Source organism: Empidonax traillii, unplaced genomic scaffold (assembly GCF_003031625.1).
Source record: "Empidonax traillii isolate 1590-97213 ecotype Southwest subspecies unplaced genomic scaffold, ASM303162v1 scaffold1375:size120127, whole genome shotgun sequence".
In the NCBI taxonomy this organism is placed as follows: Eukaryota; Metazoa; Chordata; class Aves; order Passeriformes; family Tyrannidae; genus Empidonax; species Empidonax traillii.
This window is the reverse complement of record NW_020956568.1, coordinates 12,892-29,269: the sequence shown is the minus strand read 5'-3', so window position 1 is coordinate 29,269 and position 16,378 is coordinate 12,892. Positions and strand designations below refer to the sequence as shown.

General features: G+C 38.8%; 1 protein-coding gene across 1 annotated transcript in view; it reads right to left on the bottom strand.

The window, feature by feature from the left end:
* The window catches only part of ZNF277 (zinc finger protein 277), a gene marked incomplete at its 5' end in the record, with an annotated part of 30,697 nt that extends 15,083 nt beyond the window's left edge, over nucleotides 1-15,614 (bottom strand). Inside the window, 4 exons of the mRNA XM_027906923.1 lie at nucleotides 919-1,010; nucleotides 9,853-9,935; nucleotides 12,166-12,254; nucleotides 15,416-15,614. Of these exons, the coding sequence (XP_027762724.1) occupies nucleotides 919-1,010; nucleotides 9,853-9,935; nucleotides 12,166-12,254; nucleotides 15,416-15,614 (463 nt within the window). The remainder of the gene's footprint in view (nucleotides 1-918; nucleotides 1,011-9,852; nucleotides 9,936-12,165; nucleotides 12,255-15,415) is intronic.
* Between the last annotated feature and the right edge of the window lie 764 nt (nucleotides 15,615-16,378).

The window sequence follows — 16,378 nt, the reverse complement described above, 5'->3', positions numbered from 1 at the left end:
GTGGGCAAGATCCTGGGAGGGGACACAACTAGGATAGCTGACCGAAATTACCAAAGATATTCCATACGCTGTGACATCAGCTCAGATATAAAAGCTAAGGAAAGGAGGGGGAAGGAGTGGGCCATTCATTATTTACAGTGTTTGCCTTCTGGAGCAGGTGCTACATGTGTTGAAGCACTGCTTCCCGGGAAGTGGCTGAACATTGCTTGCTGATGGGAAGTAGAGAGTAAACCTAATTTTTTTCCTCTTTGCTTGTGTGTGAGCAAACTTTTGCTTCTGCTTTAATAAGCTGCTTTATCTCAATCTATGAGTTTTTCTCCACCTTTTTTTCTCTCCCCTGTCCACTTGGGAAGGAGAGTGATAGAGTGGCTGGGTGGGTACCTGGCGTCCAGCCAAGGTCAACCCACTACACAATGTTTCCTTAGAGTAAGTGTCTCAATGCAATTCTTGCTTGCACTTGACTGATGCTACAAAGTGCTCCATTCTCACTCTAATTTTTCTCTCCTCTTTTTCATTTGATATTCAAATTCAAACTGTTTGGTGAGGTTTAAATAGGAAAATGTACAACAGGATAAAAACATTTTTTAACAGTTATACTGGCTTAAACTAAAACACTTGCCACTAAAATAACTGCCAAAAAAAATGTCTCTCTTTAAAACATCTGGTTCCCAACTCCAGCTTACTGTGTAGTATGAAAAGTTGTTTTGGAATAAATAGAAAGGATTGAGAAGTACGACAGAGTCTATTTAAAATGGCACTGCAGATGAAAAAAATACTCAAAGTATACCTTAAAATTATTTCTATCTTCTAAGTCCTACCATTAGGCAGTAACTGGTTTGATGACACTAAAACCATAAAAAAAGGTGATGAGTAGACATGAAAAAAATACACCAAAAGTAAACAGGACAATAAACAAACCTGTTTCCTGTGAATTCTTGATCGCAGAACATACACATACTATGAAAATTTGTATCACATCTCTCTTGTTGTTGCTGCTCTAAAATTTCTCTCTATGAAAAGAAACAGATACAGTTATTCAGATAAAACCATAATCATAAAATCATTCCATCACATAAGCTTATTATATGTCTTTACCCTCACTGGTAAAAATGAACACATAAAATTCAAATGTGCTGCTGACATAAACCAGATGTTAGTATTTTCTAAGTGTAGATTCTCACAAAAACTTCTTTCAAAGACAATTTGTGCTCCAGTCAAGTTCTAGTAAAATTCTCATAACATTATATGCATGGTGCCTGGAAAGCAATACAATCCACAGTAATGCAGCAGTTTAAATAATTCTGTATAAAACATAACAGTTAATGATTCATATTTACCTCTGGTATCAGTGAGCAAGTTTATGGGTAACCACCTAACACCCACTGGAATGACAGACTGAGTTCTGTGTGCCTAATTGCAGGCACCCTAGAAAGCTTTTTCATAATATGGGATCAGCGACAACAGCCCTGGCAGCTTCTGTAAGAAGTCATGGAACATATCAACCAGGGGAGGAGGAGAAGGTGATTGCCTTCACCCTGGTTCTGTTTAAAGCACTGCAACAGGCCAGGCCAGACACCTTAAAACACTGGATGCACTTTTCCTAACAACAATAAAATCAAGCAGCAGACGATTTTTCTCTGGTGCTGTAACAGGAACAATGTTACACATGGAATTATTATGCACTTCAGATAGAAAGGTCATAATCCACCCATGTGTTTTACGTACTGATAACTGGGAAAGGGTTTAATTTCTCTGCAACTTTAGAGGTGATTCTGTCTGCTTTCTGACATTCAGGATCCTGACTGAATTTCTGAAGGGATTTTCTCAAACTCTTTATCTCCTTAGAGCCTGCAGTGGAACTTTGTGTTTCTCACCTGCCTCTTTAGTAACTCTTTTATGTGGATTAATGCCCAAATTTGTCCATAGTCTACCTCTAAATTACATTCAGCTGCACCTGTTGGATAAGCTCCATAGATGTCAAAAAAGAAGGAAAAGAAAGAAAGGAAAGACAAGCCCCCTCAGCCCTAAAAGATATAAGAGGAAGGCTTGAACTATTGTCAGTAAGGGCCTGCAGAGTGGATGGGTTGGTTGAGGGATGTACCACACCACATCCCATTGCCCAGTTACAAGTGGCAGGAGGCTGACACTGAGCAAATGAATGTGCTGTTTCTCTCCCACAAGAACAGCATGCTGCACCCAGCGAGGGGCAGTGGAGCGATAAGGATGCCTGTCAAGAGCACGGCAGTGTGTGGCACCTGACGTACACCTGGCCTGGGGCTGCCAGGGGAAATGGGGCACCATGCCACAGATGCTTCCAGGGCCCATATTCAGCCACACTACCTGGGAGCTGTAGCTGTTGCACATCAGCTAGGAGTCTGTTACCCTGAAAATAGAGATGCTGGGACTTTTCTGTTTGTTTTTGTACTACAGGGTGTACATTTTATGTTGGAGTCATGCCCACCAGCACCTACTCACATTTTAGGTCATATCCACTCATGTCCTGCTGTGTTATGCTAAACATCAAATAAACAAATATATATTCCTGTTTTTCAGGGCTGACTCTGGAAAGTGATAAATGGAGCATAACACACCTTGTTAGAGCTCTTCAGCAGAGATGCAATTAAGTAAGATTATCTGTCTGCTCCACACAGGCAGCAAACATCCCACACCACGCCAGTGCTCTCTCTGGTACATGTAGCTGCCACTCTTACCACTCAACAGCATGTTTGACGCTGTTGGGCTAACCTTGGATTTGAAAGCACCTACTTTGTAGAACACATTGGAAACAATCTAAACAGATGTGTACAATTTAAATACAAGGATAGCAAGGGTTCAAACACCCCCAACCTCTCATTAATGATATTACAATGTAGCTTCCTGATTTTAATTTACAAGGAGGGAAAAAAAGTTTTCTGCAATATTTGGCTGCCTAACTCCAGATTACTGAAATCCTTGTGAGCTGCTGCTCTCAGTTATGTCTGAGCAGGAAGGAGAAGCGTACTGTATTCTCCACATGAACGAAGCTACTGCTCCATCCTTCACCCTTCCCATTTCCCTCTACACCAGCATGCTTGGCAGCTGGGAAGCTTTGACTAACCCCACAGTATTTTTCAGAGTAGACACTACTTTTATCTAATATTGGCATCTTTTGTTGCTAGAGGGAACTTTCCAAGCCAGAGAGGAATTATGATACCTGCACAGGTGAGGAATTAAAAGCACTGGTTTGAGTCAAATACAGCAAAAGCAACAGGGCTGCTCTTCTTCCCTATAGACATTTCCAACCCTCTACTTCACTGCTGGGACTCTGAAGGAAAAACAGCAATTACAGTAACTTACATAAAACTTCTGAGATTTTTTTCTGAGCAGAGACATTCAGCCCAATGAAAATCAAGCAAAAACTGAAGTTATCAGGCAGGAAATGAGTAATTTACTTAAATTCTTGCACCAGCTTCCGACCCCTCCAAATTTTTGGGGAGGTCAGCAATAATGCATTGTTGATGCTAAGACAAAATACCCAAAACATTTTAGCCATGAAAATTTCCCAAAACTTTTTTAAGATCCTGAGTCATATCAAAGTATCAGAGAATGAGAAGATGAAGTCACTTGAGGAAAAAGCACATATATTATTTTCCATAATGAATAAAAGAATTAAGCAGGATAATCATCTTTAAATATACCAGCACACTAAACTGCTAATTTAAAATCAATTTGATAATTTGCTTCACAATTTGTAACTTGGATTGCAGAAAAATGTCCCACACATTCATAATGCTTAGTTTGAGGTCGTGAGGAGGAGCTGAAGAGGGGGTAATTTTAGAAGTGCCTGGAAAAAAAAAAAAGGGTCAGATCCTCTCCTGGGAAGAAATATTTTGGAAGAAATAACCTGCTTTATATCCAGAAACACTTATACACTATGCATCAGCAAGAATTCAGACTGATAATCAGTAGAAGATGAAAAAGGCACACTTGCAGATAGTAAGAACTTTTCCCTAAACAGTTACTTCATCTCTGGTCTATAGCTCAAGAGATATTCAAGACATACAAAATGCATTCGAAAGGTAAGACTAACTCCATTCAATGTCAAAAGCTATGGACTCAGGACAGCTGGTTTTATGGCACATAAGACTTTTCTGATATTGTAATTCCTATTACCCTTCTTTCCAACAGATGCTATATCCCACTTGCTAAATTATCTTTATTGCTGTCCAATCACTGGGGTTTTTGTGTGTCATAAGTTTCTTTACTAACAAAGCCCTTTTAAACAACTTATGTAGCTATTTAAATGCATGGTTTGGATCATGGACATAGAACAATTGTTCACAACTAGTAATCAGCACGTTTTGCTACTTTTGATTCCAAAATGAAGAATTTGTTGTCAAAATTTTGCCTGTTTTTTTCCAGCTACATGAGCTGTCTGACAAAAAATGGGATTTCTTTCCCCAAAATATGTCCTTTTTATAATCACAGTACTTATGAAAGATAAGAAATTAAGGCAGAAAGTAGTTCTCTAGTTCTGAGAAAGAAGCACATTGCACTATGCAGTTTGAGACAAGATCGTGAAGTGAATTTGTGACTACAGTAAGACCTAAGCTTATTCCTCAGTACAGGAACCTGCTTGTGCAGTGGAGGATGGATTCTGAAGGTTAGTCTGTAAAACAGAGGTAACAGCAGCATGTGTCTTCTTCTTTTTTTAAGATTTCTGCCATAAGCACTAAATTTGTGCCATAAGCCCTAACAAGGCAAAGTGCAAAATTTCTATTCCAAAGGCATAAGCATAAAAGTAGTCTCAATTTTAAGTATTGTGTTGCAGTATTGCTGGATTGAGGTAGGAGCATTTTGTATTTTGGGGTTCTTGTTGGCATCTGTTTTGCTAGCTCTGGTCCTTTGCTCTCTCCCCTCTCTAGTCAAACAGCTAGAAAGACAGCATGTTATACAAATGATCACTTGGGAGAAGGTCCAGTGAAAACTTTTTATAAATGGTATTAGAACCTCTGAGGAGGTATTTTGCCTAAAGATGTTCTTCTGACAGGGAATCTTCATAACTGTTACAGTGTGAAGGACTCAAAAATCTGAGCACTCAGTTGCACTGTTGTGAAGAGTGCACAGTCACAGGTCACATTCTTTCTGTTATGACAGCAGACTCATTAATACTACTAAAATCAGAGTATATGTCTGGAAAAGAGAGAAAGAGTTTCATTGTATGATTGAAAACTGTGTGAAGATGTATGAAAAGAAAAGAGGGCTGAAATTATAGTAGACATGTACCACAGGCTGCCAAGCTGAAGCAGCAGAAAGGTGAAGTTTGTTTGAACTAAGACAATAAAAAGAAGATGGAGAGGTTAACACAGTAAAATAGAGTAGCGGAAAAATTACCTCTCCCCACCCCCAAATACATTAGAAATAAACAACAAAGAAAAGCAAATGTCCAAAGTAGGAAGAGACTAAACACAAACAAAGAATGTTTGCAATATTCAGGGCTTCAGTCTTTGTAGGAAGGTAATTACAACACAACTGTTTATGAAATGCATTTAAAACAAAAGAAACAAAGAAACAAGATAAGTAAAGGCTAAAAAAGGCTTAAAAGCTAGATGTTATACATATTCAGATCTGACAGAATTTACGCAACAGTCATTATGAAGTTAGATAAAACTATTTCTGGCCTTTAGTGTGACAAGTCTTCATAAACCCATAAAGGGTTGGCCAGATTCCACAGTGCTTGAGAAAAGCAATTAAATACCAAACATAGGTAAAGAATGACCTATAGAATGGCAGAAGGAGGTATTAACATCCTAACATTACTAGCTACTCTGTAAGCACTTCTGATGTTGCATTAAACTAAATTAGGCTAACAGCTCCACCCTGTCCAGTGTGTAGCCTCAACCTCCTCAACCTTGTCTCAGCTTAAGATGGTGACAAACTTGGGACCATATGAACAGCTCTTCCTGGGAAGCTGGTATAGCTTGCAGTCTTGGTGAAGACTCCTCTTCAGGGTCTTTATTTACTGGGAGGAAGAGTAGCCTCTTCACCTAAAACTACCAGTCAAATAACAGGTAAACATGACAGCAAGATAAGGTTAGTGCTGTTGTAGGAAGTATGTTATTTTCAAAAAAATAGGTTTGGGGGTTTTACCTTTTTAAAACAAATCTTAAGGAAAAGTCCAAGTGGCTTATATTGACACTGCCCCTCCAAGTATCTCAAGTTTTGCTGCCAGGACTTCCTCGCCTGGTACTGCTTCACAACTAGGAATTCTTTGTCAAGACTGAGTTTTTTAACGAAAGACTGTGTCTGTTTTGTACTACATAGCCTTGTCAGCTATTTCAGCAAGCTGCGCTCTCTAACCTAGTTCAGGCTCATTCCTTGGACTCTCTCAATACATCACAGTCACCATAATGTCTCTGCATGACATCCACCTTGGCTAGCTCCCCTGCTGCAATACAGCCTGAAATATTCCTGAAGTGGAGTTTCAAAACTGCAAAATGAAATGCTTCAGCCAGCACATTTTAAAGACAATATTTGTCCTTGTTTGGGCTTGCTGTTGGAGACAGCAGTAAGGATTCAAAGGCTGCAGAAAAATCACCAAAAGTAGTTCTGGTCTTTATTGTACGAAATTCACACAAGCCCATTTGCCAGCTCACTCTTAATTGCTGGACTTGTCTGGAGGTAAAAGGCTTTGCAAAGCAAAATAACTATTTAACTTGCAAGTCAACGCTCAGATTGCAGCAAAAGGAAATGAAAAAATGGACTTTATTGCTGTAACTAAAGCAGTGACTCCATTAGCCCCAACTACAGCTGCAGCTTGATTTCACAAAATCCTTCTGTAAAAACAGGACACAATTCTGATATTGAAAACAGTGATAACTGCAAACTATTTAACACCATAATAAGAATGCATATTTCTTTATTTTCTAACTTAATTACTTTGTAAACAAAACCAGCACTTGCTTTGGGCTAAATCCTCCACTCTTTCCTGAGTTTGAGGAAATGTCTATTTGCAGAGGAGATGAGATTGCTCACCAGCCAACAGACTCCACATTCCCTTGACAATGGCAGTGGAGAGAAAGCCTAGTTGGAATAGGCCTTCATAAATTGAAGTGGTGCACTAGGACTGCATAGCACAAAACACCACAAAATCAGAAACAAATGCCCTTTAAAAAAAGAAAAAGTACAGCCCAATTTGTAGCAGCCAGGAGGTATAATTATAATTAGACAGTTTTATGAAAACATCAGCTGCATGCTCAATCACAACCCTCTTTCCTTCCTACAAAGAACATGATATATGCTTGGGAAACGAACATCATTATGACACTGCATACCCACATACAATATTCAAAACATCTCTCATAAACCCAAAGGGACTGTAGGAAACTGGAAAAGATACAGAGAAGTGCAACAATGAGGCACAGTGAAGAACCACCAAACAGACAGCATCCTCAACCTCAAATCACCAAACTGCTGAAATTGCAAAGTACCTCATGAGAGCAATAAGTGCAAGCCCCATGTCCAAACAAGGGCAACTTTAGCTTGTTACCCAGGAATGTGTTTTGACTGTCTCCACAGATGAAGAGTCTACAAACCTTCAGGGCATCTTGTTCTAGTGTTTGACCACCCTCACAGTAAAAAAGTGGGGTTTTTTTGTTTTCAGAGGTAATTTCCTGATTTTTAATTCATGCCCCTTGTCTCTTGTCCTGTTGGTGGGCATTACTGAGAAGAATCTGACTCCCTCTTCTTCGTTCCCATCAAGTATTTATATACATCACTAAGTTTCCTCCTGAGCTTTGTCTTGCAGACTTAACAGTCCAAGTTCTCTCAGCCTCTCCTTTTATGAAGGATGTGGCAGTCCCTTAAGAGTCTCTGTGACCCCGCACTGGAGTTGCTTTCCTGTGCTGGTGAGCCCTGCACTGGATCCAGCACTTCAGATGGTGTCTCAGTAGTGCTGAGCAGAGAGAAAGAATCATGTCCCTTGACTGGATGGCAACACTCTTCCTAATATAGCCCAGGACGCTGTTGTCCTTCTTTGCCGTGAGTGTGTGCTCCAGCACAGGACTAACTAAAGACACAATGTAAGGCAGGTAGACCAGGAGATAAATCAGGAACAGTTGGATGAGACTAAGGACAAACTGTTCACTACCTCTTCTCATACAAAAACCAGCCAGCATGGCAAGACAGGTTCAAAAGGACCAAACAGACAGATCTCTCCCAGAGTGTAGTTAAGCTGTGCAACTCACTACTGTAGGGAGCTGGGGATCCTGGAAGTTCAGAGTTGGTTCATGTTGCTGAATTAGGAAATTCTTGAGCTGTCAATTGCAGGAGTCTAGGTGAATATTTCGAGAAAGAATCACCACTAGATCAGAAGAGGGCAAATACCACAGATACTTAGCTGCTGTCATGGATAAGATACTGATAAACCTTTTTTACAGATCCTGGATGGTGCCTCTCAGGATGAACTGGCATGACTGCCTCTCCTGTTTGCCATGCCAGTGCAAGAGACCTACACAGGAATGCAAATTTCAGCTAAGGCAATGACAACTCAATGGGAAATCCCTGGTGGCTGAACTACCGCATTTCTTCTTTGCAAGGGCTTGGATCCTATGGAAACCTGTGTAAGACTTATACGTATTCCTCCAGTTCTGGGGATTCACTAGTCATGTGCAGTGAGCTGAAAAATATTACTTTAGCCAGCAAACTGAAGTAACACTCTCAGAGTAGTTGAACTGACTGGATTTTTGCCTGCCAATCCCAACTTTCTTGGGGACTACAATGTGGGTTTTGCTTCTCCTTGATTCTTAATGCTTATCGTTTAAGGTGTCTTTAGTTACATACTGTGTATGTAAAAAATTGTAATATACCAGAAGAAACAGCATAATGAAGGGTTAAAAGGCCTGCGTTGCCAATTCCCAGGGCATAGCTGCCAGTAGTAAAGTGAGGAATTTATTTATGTAAAGACCATAAGGCCTGCACTCTAACACCTCACAGTACAGATCAATTGCCATTAGAAGACCTGGCATCCTAACATGGGGAGACTGTCAACAGGGCTGCTATGTATCACATAACGTTCATTTTTAAAATAGCCCAACAGTGAAATCAGAGTCCAGATGTGTATTTCAAACAAGCAAACAAAAAACCCCCCATTGTTCAACAACCTGGACTAAAACTCCTAGATGCTGGTCAGCAAGAGCTCAACTTGAAGGACCACCTATTCAGAACTGACAATGCCTAGAAGTTAAGCAAGGTCTGTCCAAAGTATTGGGTTTTCATCACTGGGCAAGAAGAACCAGAGCAGTTCATGTGGGCTCTACAGCTTGCATTTCTTGTCCTTTGCATCTCACAGAAACAATACTGCCAGACTTCCTCCACTCACACACTATGGTGCTTGTGAGTATGAAAGTGTGAATTAATGAACTCTGAGAAAGAGAGTGTGAATGCATATTGTCAACTTGCTTGAAGATTTTGTAAATATATATCACTTTCCCTTTTCACAGTACTGTACACTGAGTTTTATTTTGCTAATTTCCCCAGATGTATATTATTATACAACAAACAGTGTGTCAATGCATTGCAGATCCTTGCAAGAAGAAAAATGTTCAGCACACTCAGACTTTTGCAGTGCTATGAGCTTATTTTCCAGTTGTGTGCAATACTGACACACAACCTGCAATTTTGTTCCAAGGAAATATCCATAAACAGGGGGTTTCTGTATATCTGTGCAACAGCTAGGGAAATTAGCTTAAAAAAAAAAAAAGGCAGAATTTTGTAATCTAGCAAAAAATGATTTCACTTTAAAATGCCTAAGTTACCACATATTACTCTATTGGACCATTTACCTTAAAAACTGAAACAACAGTAATTTCTTACCAGTCTTTTTTGCTGAAGCTGTTCTCTGAGTAATCTGTCTTCTGGTAAAACATCACATAAAAGAAAATAATTGTCCTGTTCTTCTGTTAAGAGATTAGAAAGTGTGAGTAAGGAATGAAAAGTTGCAGCTGCTTCGAATATTTCTGACACATAATTTGCTAAACCTTTGGAATGTGTTAAGAATGTAAGACTACGACTTTTAATCTAGAAAAGTCAGTTATTTTAATTTCATAATTTAATGAAACATGCTTAAATATTTCTATATACATATTTATATTGCAGTATAAAGACAAAAGTCTTATATAGCTTTTCTTCACTACCAGCTTTATTAATTTTTATGATGGTTCTGATTGTTACAATCTTCTGGAGGCATAAAACAATTATAATTTATATTGGTTACAGATTAAAGTCAGCATGAAAGAAACATGAAATCACCTTTAATTTTATCTTGTATGTGAGATTTTTAGTTATTTCCAAAAGTAACTGCCAGTTTTCAGTAGCTGTAATTATTTGGTTTATCCTCCCCTTGCTCTGACCTATCATATTACTTTTTACCATCAGATCTTTCTGCATCTGCAGATATGCACTACAACTCTTTGCTATAGCAGCATGCATTGAGACTTGCCTAATTTACATTTCTACTTACATGTTTTATACATATTTTATGTTTACTAATCTTTTTACGATTTATGGTCATATCCAATTTAATAAGACAACAAGTCTGATTCAAAGAAATTACATTAAAGTGACTCAGCATGTAAGAAAATACAAAAAAGGCACAAATTGCAAAGATCAAGGGTTGAGATAAGAACAATTTACTGGAAACAGCAACGAGATAAGAAAATGAACAGTAACAACAACAATATTAATAGCAAAAGGTATAAGAAAGACAAAGAAAGAATTTTAGATGGAAAGGCTTTGACAAAGTACCAAATGGCTCTTCCCACAACACCACACTTTCCCCTGACTGAAAAGGAATGTCCTCCTTCTTAGAAGCAAGAGAGAGTCCCTTTTTCCCAGTCCCTGGCAATGACATAAGGTGGTATTGAATAACACATTGTCTTGGCCATGCCCCTTCCCACTGATCTGGGCCAGAACCGGGACAAAGGGTTATGTGGTTGGTGAACTGAAGCCTCCATTTTTAAGTCTTTTACAATTTTAAGCTTGACTGAATTTTATCCTTTCCCATCTTTTTTTACATGAAGCCTGTGTGAAGTAAGACAAACACCCTGATTTCTGTGCTATCAAATTTGAAGGAGGTGTCCACTAAAATAAACACATTTTTTAACAAACAAATAACAAAGTATTCTCACTGTTCTCTGGAAGGGTCACAGAATCTTACAGTTCTGGTGTTCAGGTGCTTGATTTGCAATTTTCAAACTGAGTGCTAAGTGTTAAAATTTCAGAAGCAAAACCATACATATGTAGGAGAAACAGAATTACGATTTTTTGCATGATTTTCATGTTCTGTAGGACTACTTTTCTTAAAATTATTTTGACTAATAAAAAAAAAAATTACTTTCAGCCATTTTGTACTCAGTTTTCACCTTCCACGCATCTTGGACACCAGTTGCATGCCTTGCTTCCTCTCTTTTAAGGTCTCCATGGAGAATGAAAGAAGCAGAAAAGCCCTAATATTCTTATTTGCTTTTAGGTAAACTCCATTGATCTGTTAGAAAAGGGAAGACAAAATAATGCCTCAGCTACTTCTCAGAGAAACACTTCTTTCATACAGTCAACACTGTCTTCATGATGGAATATTCCACCATGCCAACATAGCAGAATGCTGAAGTATGGTCTTTGGTCTCGTGTTGGAACTCAGAAAATTGCAGTTTTTGTACCCCTTCCATGAAGATATTGTCTCCTAATACCCTTGGGGCAGTAAGTAACATGGTAGGGGAAGGGAAGGGTAACTGTGGCCCTGATGTCCAGGAAAAATTAACAGCATCAGAAGGGATGGTGGACAGGGTGAAGTCAGAAAAGACATTGGGAATGCTTCTCATCATTTCTGGAAGGACTGTCACCAGTTATTTATGCAGCAGGTACTGACACTTCCCCAGCCATGATGTAAGTGGCACTGCCTTGACAAGCAACAGGCCCCAATGCACAGTGCTCTTAGGCATGTATTGAGCTCATCCTCACTTAGCACAGTGCTGAAGAACGTGCTATAATCCTGGAAAAGGCAAGTTTAAATATGTGGTTAAACATTTTTCTGACCTAGTGTCAGACACACTTGGCTCATCAAAGCAGCAGTATATGTTAGAAATTATCACATGATCTGGCCATCAGAGAGCAAGCAAGCAGCACACTTACCTAATGGTGCTTTTGAATTTGTTCTTATCACACTACAAAAGTCTGTGATAGGCTGTTCTGCAAACCTTTTCTTCCAGTACAAGATGTAGCTTTAAAAATAAGGGGGAGATGATCAGTGAAAAAAGAAACACCAAGAAAGTTCAATAAACAGTTAATCAGCTCTTTTTTTTTCCATCCTCTAAATTCCTAAGTGTTTTGTGATTTTTTTTTTTAATTCTTTTCTCTGGTTTTGCTTCCTTTATTTTAGTTCTCAATTTTATGAAATTAATTCAGTTTCCCTTAAACAAGTTTAACCATGCTATCAGAGTGAGGAACTCAATAAGCAGATTTGTACCACGCTTTGCATAAACACTGTGACCTATTCACATCTTCAGACAGAAGTGCCAGATGCATCTTTACTGAAAAGATAGACTACAGAGCACTCTCCAATTCCCAAAATATTGTGCTCTGTGTTCTGCAAGATACAGTCAGGAATCTGAAACTCAGTAAAAACATCAACTTGACAAAAGTGAGGTTTTGGCAGGTCTCCTGTGGAGTTACATTGAAAGCTGTAGCTTGGCAGACAACTAGAAAGACAGAAAAATTAAGTCCCTGAACACCTAGGGGTGGGATAGTAGACAGAATAAGAAAAGCCCTAAACACATCTTGAAGGTTTAACCCATCAACTACAGTTGTTTAAAAACATTCTGTACTATCACTGTTTGTATTACAGCTGCACCAATAGACCCCAACTGAGATTAGATTTCAATGAACTAGGAACCTACTGTATAACCAAGAAGAAATCATCACTTCACTTACATGACATGAAGGGAACCAAGCAATCCTTGTGCTAATTATTTGGAATTTTACTATTAAAAATAATCTGAAAATGCTTAAATACTTGCTTATATTTAAACTTATGACTCATGTATGATAAAAATCATGGGAGAGCTGATAAGGTAAAGGCTAACTATTCATTGATAGCTTCTTATTATGTGCAATTAAATTAGGAAAAGAATCATTAAAAAATCAGATATTATTATGAGGGTATCTCTAAACAGTTGCAGCTTTTAATACTTGTACAATCTGTAAGTTTACTTGCCACAGCTATCACATCCCATGGCGGCTCACATTACCTCTATTTATCATCTAATTTAATATATAAGGACTTCAACCACAGCAGCCAAGGAATCAGCACATATTTGTTTCTGCTAATTGTGCCACTAACCTCTGGTACAGCAGACAGCTAAGCACACTGAAGCCAGAATGCACAGCTGAAGCTCATTCAGCAGCATCATTAGATGTCAGTAACTGAGAGGTGTGTTTTGTTGTTCCCTTGCCCACTCCACTGTTTATAATGCACACTGAAACAGTCTTGCTGCTACCCAGAACAGCAAGTCTTCCAGAATAAGTCATCCTTGAGCTTTTAGGACTTAAATGTGCAAATGAAGAGATTTCAAGAGCTCATTTATTAAATGTTTGTCCCCCGCACTGAGAGAAATGAACACTGGTACAAACTCACCTAACCATAACTGTCTGTGCCAAGAACACTACTGTTAAGGGATTTCACATCATAAGACTTAACCCAAATAATCAATGACCAAATAAAACCAATGCCTTGTCATACTTCCAGGGAGACAGAATGAGTGATCATGTTGAGTCATACAGCATAAGCTTATTCCCCTTATCTCTTCCCCTTGTGCTAACTTCTCTTTATTCTTCAAAGTAAAAAAAAAAAAGAAAAAAAAAGGAAAAAAAAGAAAAAAAAAAGAAAAAAAGAAGCTTTCCATTAGTACCGGTCTTTTCTGGATTATCCATTTCTTGCAGTTCTGTCAAGAAATCTGTTCCCAAGACTGGCTGTAGCTCATTGCTAGGTATAAAAATAATATTATGTTTTACGAGTTGATTCCCTGTATTTTCCACACCTCAGTTCAACACTTCAGAATATACTCACTTTTTTGTGCATACTATTAGACCATTTTACTGATATTGCAAATTAGAGAAAGCACACTTCAGAGTAACAACTCTATCATTTCACATCCTGGGGCCCCTTATTATAAGATTTGGCTACCTTCCAAGTGAGCTAGCAGCAAAGAGACTTTAAATGGGCATTTTCTTGAAAAGGTGATTTTAAAATACATTTCTATTAATACAAAATAATTCCCTCAAGGACACTTAAACTGGCAGTCCATGACTGAGCTGCTCTGATTCCTTTATTTACCTGAAGATATTAGTACTATCTCCAAAGAACAGTACATTCTTCTTCTGTCTGCCTTCAGCACAAAAGCGAACAAAAACAACTATCAGTTTTCAATTTTAAGCAATGTTAAGCTCAAACATGTGATTACAGATTTATATGGTTTACATTTTTCTTCCTAAATTACATTGTATTGTTTCTTTTTTTTGGATCTTCAAAGACACAATTTACTTGCTTTGGCTGAGTAACTAATAACAGACAACCTACTAGAAAACTCATTTTAGTTGAGAAATTATCCAGCTAACATTTGAACACTGCAACAGAACTATCTACGGACTGGCAGGTACTGTCTAGCCTTCCTCCTGGCTCATACATTACTGTGGGTGAAAGCAAAATGTCAAGCAAGTGCCTGGTCTCTGAAGTCAGAAGCCAGCTGGGGCTATGCCAGCTACTGGAGGAAGTTAAGAGAGAGAAAGCCAAATGTGACCCTGCTGAGATGATCAATGACACAGCTGTAGAAGGAGTTACAGTGGTATGTAGATTACAGTACTTAAAGTTAAGGATTAAATGTGATTTCAATGGCAACCTTATCAAAACACAAATTAATTTCATCTTAGAATGTGGAAGATCCTGTACTGAGCAGCTTCTGTGTATAATACACAGCTTTAGGACATTGAACAGCAGTAGATGTAGTCTTGTCCTATACAAATAAACCGCCAAATTAGGAGAGCTAATTGTCTGGATTGTGCTTTACTAAAAAGACAGATTTCTAGTTTGCACACAACTTGTTGATTAGTGACAGGACCTGAGAAGTCCATAGGATACGTCAAAGAATGTCTAACAAAGGAATTGCCATGCATTCTAAAATTGAGCCCTTTAGTTCCAGAAACATCTAGGGGCTGGGGAGTGGGAAGGTAATGGGTAAACAACCTTAACGCCCAGCAGCAAAGAGCTTATAAAAAAAGGTAACATATCTTCTCACAATGTCTTTTTAAAAAGATGATCTCTACTTTTCCAAAGCTTTCTGTAACATCTGCACACATACACACTCATTTTAAATGATATAACCCTTACCTTCTAAAATCTGCAACCAGTTTCACATCTGCTATGACGAGCTTGTGTTCAATAATCATGTGCTTCAGGAGCTGGCTTTGTTCTGCTAAGAGATAGCACTCTTTGCAGAAAATGCAAGGCACGCAGGGAGAACTTTCTACAGCATCAACGCCACCTGGACTTTCTGGCAGAGACAAAGGTTCCAAAATACACTCAGTATCTAAAATAAATGAAAGGAATAATTAGTTTTGACTAAGTGAATAAAACTACATCACTTGGAGTACTTTTAGGCAGTATTTGTTTCGAGTCTCAGTTCTATTGCATGGATCACTCCACGAGTCAGATGCCTGGAAGCCGCTTGGCAGGTTGACTGCACTGTTTCCAAGAAGAACAGTGGGAGGCAAGCACAGGACAGTTCTTGAGTATCTGCCCCAACTGAAACTCCCAGCTGACACCAAGTCACAAGTATTCTGCTTACTACTAAGGGAAGTTCCTTCCTCTCCCTACCTAGTTTACCTGTTGATATGAATTAAGCTACTCCCTTTGTGACCTTGCTCAGAGTATCAGGAAGGCTTTAGACTATATAGCACAAACTGTTTTGCATGTTAATTTTCTTAATTATACTTTTATTTACTGTACAGTGCTTTACAATTTTCTGACTGACTCTTGAAAGTCTGTATGCCTTTGTCTTGCTTTTTTTCCCCCCCAACTGCATCTCACTTACTGTTCTATGCCAAAAGAAAAGACTATTGTTGATAAAGATTACTACCACATGGAAGCTTAGGCCCACTGAAACACTTTCTAACTGTACAGATGTTGAGAAGGGGTCAGCCATGCCCCCTGTAGAATGTTCAATGGGCTATGGCTGTACCAGTCAGACACAGGTTGCCCAAGTGACAGCACACAGAGATGAGTCACCGCTGCATGTTCTTCAAGTTCAAGCATTGCACATGACTGCGAGAATGATCAACTCCCAGCTGACCC